Source organism: Rousettus aegyptiacus, unplaced genomic scaffold (assembly GCF_014176215.1).
Source record: "Rousettus aegyptiacus isolate mRouAeg1 unplaced genomic scaffold, mRouAeg1.p scaffold_m13_p_5, whole genome shotgun sequence".
Lineage (NCBI taxonomy): Eukaryota > Metazoa > Chordata > Mammalia > Chiroptera > Pteropodidae > Rousettus > Rousettus aegyptiacus.
In genome coordinates this window covers 1354435-1368844 of record NW_023416308.1, presented here as the reverse complement: position 1 = coordinate 1368844, position 14410 = coordinate 1354435, and the positions used below count along the sequence as shown (strand labels likewise).

General features: G+C 61.1%; 1 protein-coding gene across 1 annotated transcript in view; it reads right to left on the bottom strand.

Annotated features, from left to right (window-relative positions):
* Positions 1–14410, bottom strand: part of TMEM132D (transmembrane protein 132D) — a 216293-nt gene that overhangs the window by 76121 nt on the left and 125762 nt on the right. The window contains exon 11 of the mRNA XM_036220924.1: positions 4948–5094. Within this exon, the coding sequence (XP_036076817.1) occupies positions 4948–5094 (147 nt within the window). The remainder of the gene's footprint in view (positions 1–4947; positions 5095–14410) is intronic.

Sequence of the window (14410 nt, the reverse complement as noted above, 5' to 3'; positions counted from 1 at the left end):
ATGGAATCACGCGACGTGTGGCCGTTGGCGCCTGGTTAGTTTACCCGGCGTCGGCTTTCGAGGCTCATCCGCGCCGTAGCGCAGGCCAGCCCTCCTCTCCTGTTAACGGCCGACAGTCTCCCACCGAATGGCCGTGCCACCGCGGCGACCCCTCCGTCTCTGGCTGCCGCGCTGTCTGCGTAGACGCTGGCTTTCCATTCTCTTGGGCACGTAGCTCGCAGCGCTGGACCTCACGGCAACTCTAGGTTCCCGCGATGTTTTCACTCGACCGGTTTTCAGAGATTTCTCTTTCTTATTTTCATTTCCTTCTCGTTCTCGCCTCCAAAGTTCCTCTTTGTCCTAACGTGTCCACTCGGCGACACGGGTCTCATTGTCCACGGCCGCTGGTCCCACGGCCTCGCGTTCGCGCCTTCTTACCACCCTCATGACCTTGGGCGACAGCCGCCCTTCGCTGAGGTCACCTGCCTTTCATGGCACAAGGCTGATCTCGCACCCGAGAAACCGATCCGTGTTTAAAGTCATCCCCGTTCATGCGGGAAAGGCTGCCTGTGTCTCCGATTTGGAGTTTTCTCCCCAAACTCCGCCTCGTGGCGATGCGTTCGCGTGTCTGTGGGTTTCCTGCCCGTGCGGGTCGCCTGCTCCGAAGGTGTCCGCCTCCTCCAGGGACGCTCTCTGGCTGGTTCCGCGGGGCCACGCCCATCTGGGCCACGACCTGCTGTCCCCGTAAGAGACGGTCCTGATTTTTTCCATGCCTGGGTCTCCACTCACATCCCAGGCCCTTTTTTTATTTTTGATGCATGTTTGAGTTGGCGACCCTCGCGCCCCCCTCGCCCGGTTCGGTCTGCGGTTCGACAGACCCCTCTGTGTCTTCCAGGGGCACGACGACCTTCCTCGTGCATTGCCAGGGCGGGACTCCCACGCCTGTTCCACGTCACCGGACACTTCTGTGGGGCCCGGGGGAACGAGGGAGGCTGTTAGGTGCGATGCCCCGCCCAGCGCCCGACCGGAAGCCCCGCAACGTTCATTCCTCACAAAGAGAGCGGTTCCTGCGGCTCGGCCCACCCGGTCTGCTGCTCTATCTTTGGGGTAGAAAACTGTAATAAATGATGTTTTCCGTTGCACTCCAAAGCCTGTTCTGGTCACCTGATTAAGTCCTGACTGATGAGAGGCAGGAGAGAATCAGGGTGTGGCATGAATTTCCAAGGAAGTTGCTTAAAGAGAGTTGATTCAGCTGAGAAGACCCGTTTCTGCCACTTGTCTTTGGCCTGCGATGCGGCTGCGATTGCTGGTACCCCGCAGCCATCTTTCTCTGTGAGGACGAGAGCCACAAGTTAGCAAGGTGCTGAAGGAAGACAGGTGCCTGGACCCTGAGGTGACCGGAGAGTTGCCACACCAGCCGCGACACCGACATCCGGGCTTCCCTCGTGTGGGGGAGAAAGAAACCTTCCATCTTACTTGAATCACTTTTGTTTGCATTAAAAATTAACCAAACCCAACCCTAACAAATATAGTATGAGATGTATTTACTGATGCCAGTATATTCTAACCTTGAACCTACATTTATGATTTTAGTATCTAGTTACATGTGAAATATCAGTCATTCCTTATTTATGTCAGCTTGAGTTATTACATAAATATATTTGTTGTAAAATTAAGCACATTATATACAATAAATGGAAAATCAGTAATATCTGAAATAGATGATAATCATGAAAAAAAGAAGAAATTCTGGCTAGTACTCTTGCCTCTCTACAACCTATTAGTGAAAGACAAAGGCTTTAAAGAAATTTGAGCTCAAGGAGATGAAATTCTCTCCAATCAGAACTGAAAATCATGTACGTTTCTACCATTCAATTTTGAATATTGGCTAATTTTTATATACCAAATTCGTTTAAATAGCGACCGTGGTAAATGCTGGGAAATACTCATCTCTATAGAAAAGAGGGAATAAATAAATGTCTGGCTTTTGCTACGCGTCGATCCACGGTTACATAGTGCTACAGAGAGCAAGGTTCAGAAAAGCCACACGGGGTTCGCGGGACGGAGCCTAATTGGTTATTCTGCTTCTGTTCCTGATAGGTTTCTGCAGTGCTCGGTCGACAAGGGTCTCCCACCCGGCTCTTCCGCAAAGGAAGGCTGCATCTCCACTGCGATAAGACACCAGCAGTCTCTTCCGTAAGTTCGTCACCAGCACCAACGTGCCCCTTGATCCATAACATCACGCCTGTCACGGCAACTTAACTTCACGAACGCAACTCCGCGATCCTCGTGAATGTTCAGCAACACAAACTCCCTGACTCTCAAGCGAATTCAGACGCCTTCTTTCATTCCGATGGCCGGATTCTGGCTTTTAAGAACAACGGAAAAACAGCCAAAGAGAGCAGGAGGAATTCCTAAAGCAAGTCGGCTTCTGAAGCAAAAGCTACGAACACTATAAAACATTCGCCCCGAAATAGGTTCCCCAATGACCTTTAAGACGGGGTGCCAGCGCCCTGCACGCCCGCCGGCCCGAGAACAGAGCGCGACTTTCTTCATCCGATTCCGTGAAGACAGGAGTGAAGGAGACGTTGCAGAGGGGGGAGGGGGTGCGCGATGAGCAGGCGGATGAAGACCTCCAACGCCACGTTTTCTTAAGGCGTCCGCGGTAAAAAGGAACTTCGGTCTGGCCTCCATTCTCCGCAGCTCCCCGGCTCCCCCAGCCGCGGCCAGGGCCCTCTGCTCAAAACGACGGCTACGTCAGGTCTCCCCCAAATGGGGCTTCAGTGCAGACACCATCACGCCCCCCACTTTTATGAACGGGCACTGGAGGCTGTTACTACGCGGCCTTACGGACGGTGGCAAGTCTCACCCCAGGACGTCGCTAATCCGGTGTTTGGGGGGAGCCTGGCCTGTGCCCAGCGTGGCTGTCGGGGCTGCAGACGGGGCAGGCGCGCCCTGGCGAAGGGGCCCCCGCTCCACAGCCTCCTCCTGGGGCAAAGCCCCCCGAGAACTGGACAGACCCCGAAAAGCCAGAGTGGGCCTCTACGTCGACGCGTGTGCATGTGCGAGACACACAGAGCGACGTGCGCGCACACGCACATTCCAAACGCCGCTGTCCCGTGTGCACATGTTCTGCGCACACGCACGACAATACACACGCATGTGTTAACCATGCGGACACAGCATGCACTACACATACGTGTGTACACACGGCACACCACACGTGCACGTACCGCATAGGATATGCGTGCACACGGATAGCATGCTATGTGTGCACATATAACATGCAAGCTACGATGCATCTTATGTGCACAGACACAGTGATGTGTCTGTCTGTGTCCGTGTGTCCGCGAGTGTCCGTGTGTCCGTCATCAGCACCCGCAGCAGGACACGGGACGTTGGCTTCGGGAGGAACACGGGGGCGCGGCCTGAGGAAGAGCCGGGGGCTCCGTGCAGCGCGTCTGCCCCTGCCAGGCGACACGGACGCGGTGGCCACGCCACGGCACCCGCGGGTCTCGGCGCGTCCCTGGCGCCGAGTTTCGGCTCCATCTAAGGGGCGCAAGGCTCCCGGGACGCACCTGCAGGATCTGGTGCATGAAAAGGCAGCGTGCACCCCGATACGGGGGCTCCCCTCACTCCTCCCGGCCCCGGGGGACGAATGGCGGCTTGGCCAGAAATTCAGAGCAGAAACAAAAGTCACGAGTTTTCGCTGCGCGAATCCCATTCCACGGCACAGGCAGTTCACAGATGACCCAGCGATCCGCAGGGCGGACGGCAGGAAAGGGCAGCGGGACCCCAAACATGGCTCCCCCGGTCTCCCCCCTCGGGGCAGAACGGCAGGTGTGCGCACGGGCCTCTCGCCCGACCCCGCCGCCATCATCTCACCTGCGCAGCCAGCGTCCCGATACCTGCTGACACCGCCGAGGGGGCGCGTGTCCCCGGCCGCCGACTGGCACGGACGCCCCGGCCGCGCCCCAGGCCCTCGCCTCCTCTCTTCCCTCTCAGGTGCCCGACGAGCCGATCTTCAAGACGAGCTCCTGAACCGGCGTCGCGAGGCCGAAGGCACACGCCGGCGCCCGAGAAGGCAGAGCCCGCGTCCGGGCGGGGCCGCCGGGGGCGGGGAGCACAGCGGGGGCCCGAGGCCGCGCACCCCCAGACGCCATCGAACAGCCTCAAAAACCAAACGAAGTGAGGCAGCCGCCGGCCGAGGGCCACGACCTCGCCATCAGGACTGACGCTGAGCGGCGACGCCCAGAGGCCCCACTCGGAGGTGACGTGCGGTGCACCCGGGAGGCGTCCCTTCCGGCCGTCGCCATTTCCGGTGATACAAAGAGCAGAGATCGACCTAAACGTGGCGCGAGGCGTGACCAGCCGGAACCTTCCGGAGCTGCCCCGGAGGCCTTGGGAAGCGGGAACGAGTCTGAGCTATGTGGTCCCCGCACTGCCCCGCCCGGCTGCGGGCCGTGTCTCTACCCGGCGGGAGTGGACACAGCTCCGGCCGCCTCCGGCCGCACGCCCTGTGCGGGAACCTGGGCGGCAGGTGTGGGGCGCAGGGCCCCGGGGCGGGGGACGTGCACGCCGGCTCGACCCTCGCACGTGGGCCGTCCGAGCGATGCCCACGCCTCCGGTCCGCCCAACGACGGGACGAGAGGGCCACGGGGAGCTGCCGCAGCCTCCGGGGAGAACGCCGTCCGCGGGGGGCAGGCCCTGCGGGAGCCCCGGGCTGCCGCAGCCTCCGGGGAGAACGCCGTCCGCGGGGGGCGGGCCCTGCGGGAGTCCGGGGAGAACGCCGTCCGCGGGGGGCAGGCCCTGCGGGAGCCCCGGGCTGCCGCGGAGTCTGGGTGCGACGCGGAGCGCCCGCATCACGGTGAACACGCAGCGAAGACACCCCCCGAAAGCGGGAGGCGCGAACGCGGGGCGAGAGCCCGAGCAGCGTGTGCGCACGCCGCACGGCCAGCGGGGACTCACCTGCCTTCCAGCGCCGTCGCCGTCCTCTGGCACTCGATGACGGCCAGCGTGTACCTGCCGGCGCGGTCCGAGCTCTCCCTCACCTCCCAGGCGGACGGGCTGCTGGCCCGGACCCCGACGATGCGCAAGCCTTTCTTCACCTTCGCCCTGTTGGAGACAGGAAGTGCACGCTGAGATGGCTCCGGGGACCCCCCGGCGCCCGCCGCGTCTGGGGGCGCGGAGCCCTCACCGCACGCGGCCGCCTGGCGGGTGCAAGCTCACGTCCACCGGAAGCCGACCGCACGTCTGCGGCCGCCTGGCAACCCGGCTGTCCCGCCCCCGCCACCAGCCCCGCCTGCAGCAGCGCAGCCGGGGACCAGGACAGCTCACGATCGGCAGCGTCGGGGACACACAGAGACGCTGTGCCAGGGGACGGCTTTGCTGTTTTCTTTGTTTAACGAACGAGCTGCGGAGCCCCAGACCGTTAAGGAAAGGGAGGTGATTACAAGTGCGATCGTGAGCCAGTGAGGGCTCGCACCCGGCCGAGGCGGGGCCTTCGCGCACATGGCCTCCTGTCCTTGGCGGGGTTCCACACTCTCAGCGGGGCGGCCGCGGCCAGGCAGGCGCGGGGTGGCGGCCTGCAGGGACTCAGAGGGGCCGGGACGCAAACGGCCCGGCTGACGTCACCGCCAGCACCCACCGATGGCGGCGCACGCCGGAGCCGGGCGTCACCAGGCCCCCACGCGGGGCCCCCGAGGCCGGCAGCGGTTTGACCGTCACGGGCCAGCGGAGACTCCGGGGACCCCACCGCCGTGCACGGGGACCCGGGATGGAACAGCACTGAGCCCAGCGCAGGTGGACGTGCTCCGCGCCCTCCTCCCCCCCACACGGAGCCGCTCGGTGGGGCCCAGCTCATTCTCCGCCACTCCGCGGGTCAGGGCGCGTCATGAGATTCGACATCTACTCAGAGCCAGGCAGACGTTTCCGGAAGGACGCCGGGGCACAACCCGTCACAGACACGTCCACTACCTCCCCCTCCTCCCGTCTTTCTCCTCCCCTCGTCCCCCCACAGACGACACGCGGCAGCCTGAGCGCCCTCCCCGATCCGAGAGGGTCGGACCTGCATGGACACAGCGGGAAGGCGGCCGAGTCTCCCTCCCCCAAAGCCGCCCCGCGGTCCCAGGAGACGGCGGGGGAGGGGACGGCGATGCTCTCGGGACGGGGCCTGAGGGCAGGAGGGCGGCTCCCCACCCCGCAGGGCTGCTGGCCCCTGGCCGGCCCTCGCTGGCCTAACTTGCTCGTGGGGACGCCGCGTCCTGCCGGGCATTCTAGAATGACACTGCGTGCCGGGCAGAGGGTGCCTGGGCGACCGGCCCGCCGTAAACACCGGGGCTCGCAGGCCCAGGTGAGGCCCCGGCTCCGTGCCGGAGGGACCGAGGGTGTCCCGAGCGACTCCGCGGTGACGGGACTTTGCAGGGCCGTGCGGCCTCCTCCGGACGTCGCCCCGTGAGACTCTTCCCTTTGCGGGCTTCGCTCTGTGTTTTGCCGCGATGCGTCTCAGCCGTGACTACTGTGCTACGTGCCGCGTCCTGTGAGGTCGCCGAGCCCGGGTGGCCCCGGGGGACCAGCACACTAGTCTGCAGAGGGAGCAGGGATCACTCCTCACATGTGGTCACGGGCAGCACAGGTGAGACTCGTGTGACACACTGTGTCACTGCTAGAGGAAGAAGGACGTTTAATGTGACGATCGCTGCACAAGCGAGCGTTCTGAGTGCCGTCATGGCGGAGTGGACTTGCCCGCCCAGGCCCGACAGCCACCAGACACGCGGGACGTGAGCGACGATCCCACCTTGCAGGGACTCACTCAAAGTGCAGGCGCCCGAGCCGCGCTGGCGAAGGCTCAGGTCCCCTCGGGAGGCCGCCATTACGCGCTGATGAGCCCCCAGGGCCGCCCCGGTCGCTGCCAACGTCACGGCCTGGTCACCGCCAGTGTCACAGCCCAGTCGCCGCTGGCGTCACGGCCCGGTCACCGCCGGCGTCACGGCCCGGTCACTGCACACGCCAGCGTCACGGCAGCGAGCTTGCTCTCAGCGCACGGGCATCAGCGACCTTCCCATCACACGAGAGAACTCAGCCTAGGTTTTGCTGACACAGGGGCTCAGAATTTCCTGCAATCACAGTCAGAGGTAGGTCATCAGGAAGTCAGGTCACCCTTCTCCAATGAGTCGCGTTTCCGGCTCTTAGGGACGAGCACGGTTGCTTCCCCGCTGTTTGCCGCTGACGGCCCCCTGCAGCTGCGCGAGGCGACGATGCTCAGCACCGTTCCTGGTGGGAGCCGCTTCTGAAGTCCTGACAGGAGGAAGCTGCCTCTCCTTGCAAGAGCATCTCCCCAAGAGAAACCACATTTCTGGGGCGCGGTCAGCTGGTCAGAGCTGGACGAGGGTCCAAGCTCAAGAGCTGTCACTGAAAGGCGCCTGCCACTGTAGGGGGCAGGAAGGAATGTCAGAGGCCAGCGGGGCCTCCCCAAGGACACGCGTGTGGCCAGCACTGGACACGTGTGTGCTGCGTAATGACTGCCGAACGCTGACCTCGGAGCTGAAGCGGCCGCATCTGGGAACCAGCAAGGAAGTCCCCGCAGCGCCCGCCGCCGGGCAGCGCCGGCCAGGCCAGGGCCGCCAGCTCCCTGTGCAGGAGGCGGGCAGTGCACGATGACGCTACCTGCTGGGCGCACACTTCAGGTCCCGCCTGCCTGCGGGCGCCGTCCACGGTGCTGAAAATGCAGCCGAGGAGAACACAGACCGGCTTCCCACCGTCACAGGGCCGACAGCCTAGAGAGTCGGGCGCACACACGCGTGCGTGCACACACACACACACACACACACACGCACGAACCACGCCGACGCACAGCCGCGGGAGCAGTGTGGCCAGCGCAGGGTGGCCGTCTCGGAGCACGTCAGTTTGTTGCCCACAAACTGTGAAGCCATTAGCCCCAGGTAGATGGAACCACACACACCCCGGAGACCCCTAAACTCGACTGCGCTTTGCCTGGTGTGTGACGGGGAGGATGAGTCTCCTGGTTCCCCCTGAAACAGCGGGGCCGCCACCCACCGTCCAGGACGCTGTGCGAACATCCCACAGTTCATGTGAGGCTGCACACGTGGCCTCTTGGGATCCAGCACGGCGCACATGCATCACGGCGGTGACGCCTCGGAGGGGCGTGTGCGGCCGCGTGCGGGGCCCCGGCGCGCTCCTCGTTCACCGCGTCCGGGCCGAGCCTGAGCGACGGGCGCCCGTCAGCCGGGCCGGCGGGGGGCTCCGGTCCTGCCTCCGGCCACCGGCCCTGAGCGCGCGCACGCGCAGCCATGCACACACGTGTGAGCAGGCCCCCGCACACGCCGCCGAACCAGAGGCGCCGCCCGCCCTGTCGCAGACGGCGCTAAGCTGCCTCTCAGAGACGCACGTCCCCACGGGTGTCCCAGTGAGCCCCTCCCTGCCCTCTGATCCTGTGGAGCTGAGGGATAAGAAGAGCTTTTCGTCAAGCCCGAGGGTACCATACGCTCACTCTGGAAGAGCCTTCTTTAGTACCGCCTGCTCACGTCCTTTGTCCGTTTCTCGTTTTGTGGGTCTTGTTGTTACTGTTTATTAGAAAATAGATTTGTAAGGAAATCAATCCCTCGATCCATCTGGAATCTATTCGCGGGAGGGAGGGTGTGGACGAGAGAGCCAGCTTTCTTCCCCCCACGTGGGCTGCGTTAGCACCGTTTATTAAACAACTCACCCGGTACCCGCTGACTTAAAATGCCGTCTTTAGTATATGCTGAACTCGTCTGTTTTTTAGGCTTATCTCTGGCCCCTCCGCTTACTTTCATCGACCTGTCTGCCTCCTCATGAGCCGGAGCCCACGTGTTTCAGACACGATGGCTTGTGACATGTTTACTATCTGGGGGGGCCATTTCCTCGCCACTCGCCCCTTTTTATTGAGGCTATCTTGATGTCCATTTCAACGAGAATCATTTCTGCTGGCACGTTTTCAAAGACAGCTTTTCGGTTTGCAGGGGAAAACGTGCCTCTGAAACGTTCCCTCGGAAACCGGACGCAAGGCGCGCACCACGCTACCTCCGGTCGCCAGCGCCCCGCCGGTCACCCACGGCCTCAGTCCCCCGACCGCCTTTCAGAGCGTGTTCTACTCATTGTGATGTGGGTTTTTCTTTTTCATCCTTACGTTTTTACCGTGATAACAACACTTACGATGAGCTCTGTTCTCCAGGCTCTAAGAGCCCAGCACGGCGCTGTGCTGACCACATCTGCAGAGACCGAATTTCCCACCGAAGCCCGGGTCGCAGGTCCTGGGGGGCAGGGATTTCGGGGGGACGGGATTCAGCCCATGGCCCGTTTCCGTGGGTTCTCTGCAGACTCTAGTGGGAAGCCTTTCCTGATCCGATTTCCACCTGGGCACGACGACAATTAAACATCCTGCACGATGTTCTCTGACCAGAAGGCGACCAGACAGTGTGCGGCGGGAAGGCTCGTGAGTCTTTGCTTAAAATGTCGATGCTGAGATAACGCTCCAAAAAAATTAATAAACGTTATTTGTCGGAGCAGCATTTATTAGGTTCACAGCAGACTTGAGCAGAGTGGACACGGTGCTCCCGTTACCTCCCGTCCCCCCAACGCCCCACAGCATGACGATGAACCGACCCCCCGCCCGCTCACAGGGACTGGGGACACCAGGGCGCGGGGCAGGACGGCCCCCAGAGTCCTCCTTCTCGCCCCACGAAGCCAGGCTTCCGAACCGACTGCCCTGATGAGGACGAAGAAAATCCCATCTGGGAAACCGGAGCTTGAATACGGACGCTTTTTCTCTTCCCTCCGACTCCCGGGCAGGCTTCCGGAGGGTGCTGGCTCCGCGCCCTCACGGACCTGCGAGCCGATGCCGCTCCCACGGCCCCGCCTGCGGTTGCCGGGTGCCACTCCAGCTCGCATCGTATTGGCCAAAGCGTGCCATGTGACTGTGTCTGGCTTCGAGGGCGGCGCGGGGCTCCCCGTGACATCTGCCGACCCCACCCGCGACGGCCTTGCGCTGACTAAGAAGAAACTCGTTCACGCAGAGACGCAGAAGGGAAAACGCTAGCGTGTTTAAAGCCTGATCGCCTTCCTTGGTTCGCAATGTGGAAGGCAGTGGTCGAAAGCGGCCGCCGAGGTGGGGTTCACCGGAGGGGGGCGGGCTCCGTGCGCGCCCCCGACTGCCGCGGACACTGCTCTTTGCTGCTGCCGCCCCTCTGCTTCTCGACGGACATGGCAGCCTCGCGGCCAGCGCCTCTCGACCAGCGGCCACGTGGACAGTGCGCAGCAGCTCTGAACCGCCACGTGCTGATCCCCCGTCCACGACACCGAAGTAACGACTCCGCAGCCATCAGCGGTCCACGGCGACGGCACCGGCGGGGAGCCGAGCGGCCCCTGGTTTTCCAGTGCGCAGAGAGCCAGACCGGCTGACAGACAGGCTGTGCATCACCCACTGTGCCTATCAGTCTGTCGTCCATCCATCATCCATCATCCATCATCCATCTATCATCCATCATCCATCATCCACCATCCATCCATCATCCATCATCCATCATCCATCATCCATCATCCATCATCCATCTATCATCCATCATCCATCATCCATCGTCCATCATCCATCATCCATCATCCATCATCCATCCATCATCCATCATCCATCATCCATCCATCATCCATCATCCATCATCCATCTATCATCCATCATCCATCATCCACCATCCATCCATCATCCATCATCCATCATCCATCATCCATCATCCATCCATCATCCATCATCCATCATCCATCTATCATCCATCATCCATCATCCACCATCCATCCATCATCCATCATCCATCCATCATCCATCCATCATCCATCATCCATCATCCATCCATCATCCATCATCCATCATCCATCATCCATCATCCATCTATCATCCATCATCCATCATCCACCATCCATCCATCATCCATCATCCATCATCCATCATCCATCATCCATCATCATCCATCATCCATCATCCATCCATCATCCATCATCCATCCATCATCCATCATCCATCCATCATCCATCATCCATCATCCATCCATCATCCATCATCCATCATCCATCCATCATCCATCATCCATCATCCATCCATCCATCATCCATCATCCATCATCCATCATCCATCATCCATCCATCCATCCATCATCCATCCATCCATCCATCATCCATCATCCATCATCCACCATCCATCATCCATCATCCATCATCCATCCATCATCCATCCATCATCCATCCATCATCCATCATCCATCATCCATCATCCATCATCCATCATCCATCATCATCCATCATCCATCATCCATCCATCCATCATCCATCCATCATCCATCATCCATCATCCATCATCCATCATCCATCATCCATCCATCATCCATCCATCATCCATCCATCCATCATCCATCATCCATCATCCATCCATCATCCATCATCCATCCATCCATCCATCATCCATCCATCATCCATCCACCATCCATCCATCATCATCCATCATCCATCATCCATCCATCATCCATCCATCATCCATCCATCCATCCATCATCCATCCTCCATCATCCATCATCCATCATCCATCCATCATCCATCATCCATCCATCCATCCATCATCCATCATCCATCCATCATCCATCATCCATCCATCATCCATCCATCCATCCATCCATCCATCATCCATCCATCCATCATCCATCCATCCATCATCCATCCATCCATCATCCATCATCCATCATCCATCATCCATCCATCATCCAGCATCCATCCATCATCCATCATCCATCCATCATCCACCCATCCATCATCCATCATCCATCATCCATCATCCATCATCCACCCACCACCCACCCATCCCCGTCACCGACCTGCCCGTCGTCTCTCGTGAGCGGCCGTCTCACAGGCACGAGCGCGAGCGTGGCCCCTGCTGCGGGGCCGCCGGCCGCCCCCCCGCTCTCCTCCGCAGCACCCCGCTCGCCCGTGTGCGCTGCGTGTGGACGGACAGCTCAGCTGGTGCACGCATGGCCTCCCCTGGCGTGGGCGCTCTCGTGGGGAGGGCTCGGGACGTAGTCCGCACTGCGACCAGGGCCACTGCCGTCCCAGGCCCGCAGGCCACACGTCCGACGCCGCCAGTGGTGGGTGGAAAACGCCCCACAGCGGACCGGGGGGGCGGCACCTGCAGGACGAAGGCCCGGCCCGCGAGGCGCGCCGGCTTCCCCGGCACGGGAGCTGGCACCTGGCGTGACCCCTGGACGCGGCCTGCGGAGCGGCACGTGCTGTGGGCGTCCAGACTCCGGCCCGCCCGGCCCTCGTCTCTCTTTGGTCCCCGAATCCATCGGTCTGGAAAGCTGACCGATGGGAGCTTCGCCATCGCCCAAAGCCCTGGCCACGGTCACGGCCGCCACGCGGACTCTGCCCGGAGGGTCCCCGACCCTCAGAGTGCGGGCAGACGCCGTGAGCGGACACGCCACACCTCCAGTGGTCGGACCTGCCCGAGGGTCAGAGCCGCCTCCTCGGCCACACGCAGGGCCACCTCTTCCCTTCCGCGCGTCGCTGGTCGCCCGTCAGCCAACACCACGCGGCCGCCGCCTCCCCTCGGGGCCCCGCAGCTCCCGTCCCTCCCGCGCGGCCCCGAGTCCACCCGTCCCCTGCATGGCGCTGGTTCTGCCGCTGAAACGGCCGGGCTCGCGGCCCACACCCCGCGAGCTCGTGACCCCCCGGGGGCCGTGCAGGCAGCGGGTCGCGGGCTCGCTCTGGTTCCGAGGTGTCCGCCCTCTCAGGTGGACGCTCTGCAGCTGCCCGGTCCGCCCCGCCCACCACTTGTCCTTGCACCCGAGACGGAGGGAAACGTGCTGCTCTGTCTGGGCCGCCGCCTGGGGCCTGGACGCGGGGCCTCCGGGACGCCACTAGGTCCCCGCACCCCCACGCGCCCCTCCCTATGGGGGACGCGTCCCACGTCCTCTCCCGGAGCGGGGTGGGGCTCCACCCCCCACAGGTGCCGCGGCGAGGAGCGGAGGCTGTCACGGCGGAGGCCAACGGTCGCAGGGAAGACCTGGGTGCCGCTGTGATGGCGTGCCCTCTTTTTAAAGCAGGGAGCAGAAGTAATTTTGCAACTGTACTTGGACCTTTTTTTACAACTGATGGACCGATAACCTAGTCGCCCTAATGGCACAGACAATGAAAATGCAGAGGACCAGCCCCCGGGCACACGGACGTCTTTACATTTTACACCGTTAAGATAACAATAAACTCGGTTTCTCGGGGGCACAGCCACATTTCGAGACCTTGACAGCGACGTGAAGCCGGGGCTCCCGCGGCGGACGGCGCAGGCGGAGAACAGACCCGTCGCCGCGGGAATGGTCATCGGACAGCAATGCTCGGGGAAGATTTTTATGAAACGATGCGTCCCCGGGCACATTTCAGAGCTGACATTTAAAACTTTCCCTCCTAAGCTGCAAGGGTTGAATTTTTCGGTATATTGTACCTATTGACATTTTTAAATTAAACTGTTATATCATTCTTCTGAAAGTATTCCCTAGGAACGAAACACCATGGTGGTTGGACGTCCTCCATTATCCGTCTTAAAAAAAACACACAGACGACCTCTTCTTCGCCAAGCCGAATTTTATAATCGTTTACCTCTTCACTTTTAGCTTGCAAACCCGTTTTATTTTTCACAGAACGTGTTCTATTTCTGTGTCTGAAAGTCTTTTATTGACCACTGTCACATTTTCTCTACAACAAAAATACGTATATGAATTCAAACTTACTTTTCCCTGTGCCCATAAGTCACTCGATGTTTGTTTTTAATTCTAAATCGAGATTCGTTACAATTATATCCAGTACACATGCAAATATATAGAGAGATAGAAAACTTTTAAAAGACAATTATTTAACCTAGAGCAGTGCGGGATCACCGGGAAGGCACCGATGAATCACAGGAACGGGGTTTGTCGTCTATCGCGGGCCGAAGTGAGAAACACCCGCGGCCCTTCCTGCCCTAGGATGACAGTCGCCCTCCTGCTCTTACCTGGGCTCCAGGTGAACAGGTGCGCCTTCGGGCTGGAGGAAGCCCCGTGACGATGGTGCCGCCACCACGTGGGGCCCGCGGCTTCCCAGCCGGAGGGAGACGGCGCACACACTCCCCGAGCTCCACACGCGCTTCTGCGTGGGACCGCGGCATGTCACGCGGCCACGGCTAATCCCGTGGGACCCGGGGAGCTAATCCTCCTGCCGAGTCACACACGGACGGGAAGGAATGGAGCGGCTCTAGAATGTTCCACGCAGGAGGCATCGGAGACCCTGTCAGGGCGCGGTGGGGCCGGGAAGCCCGTCGCGGTCCCTTCCGCTGTCTGTGCACTGAAGAGGCGGCTCCGGCATCGACTCCCCGGTGACGGGAACCGTG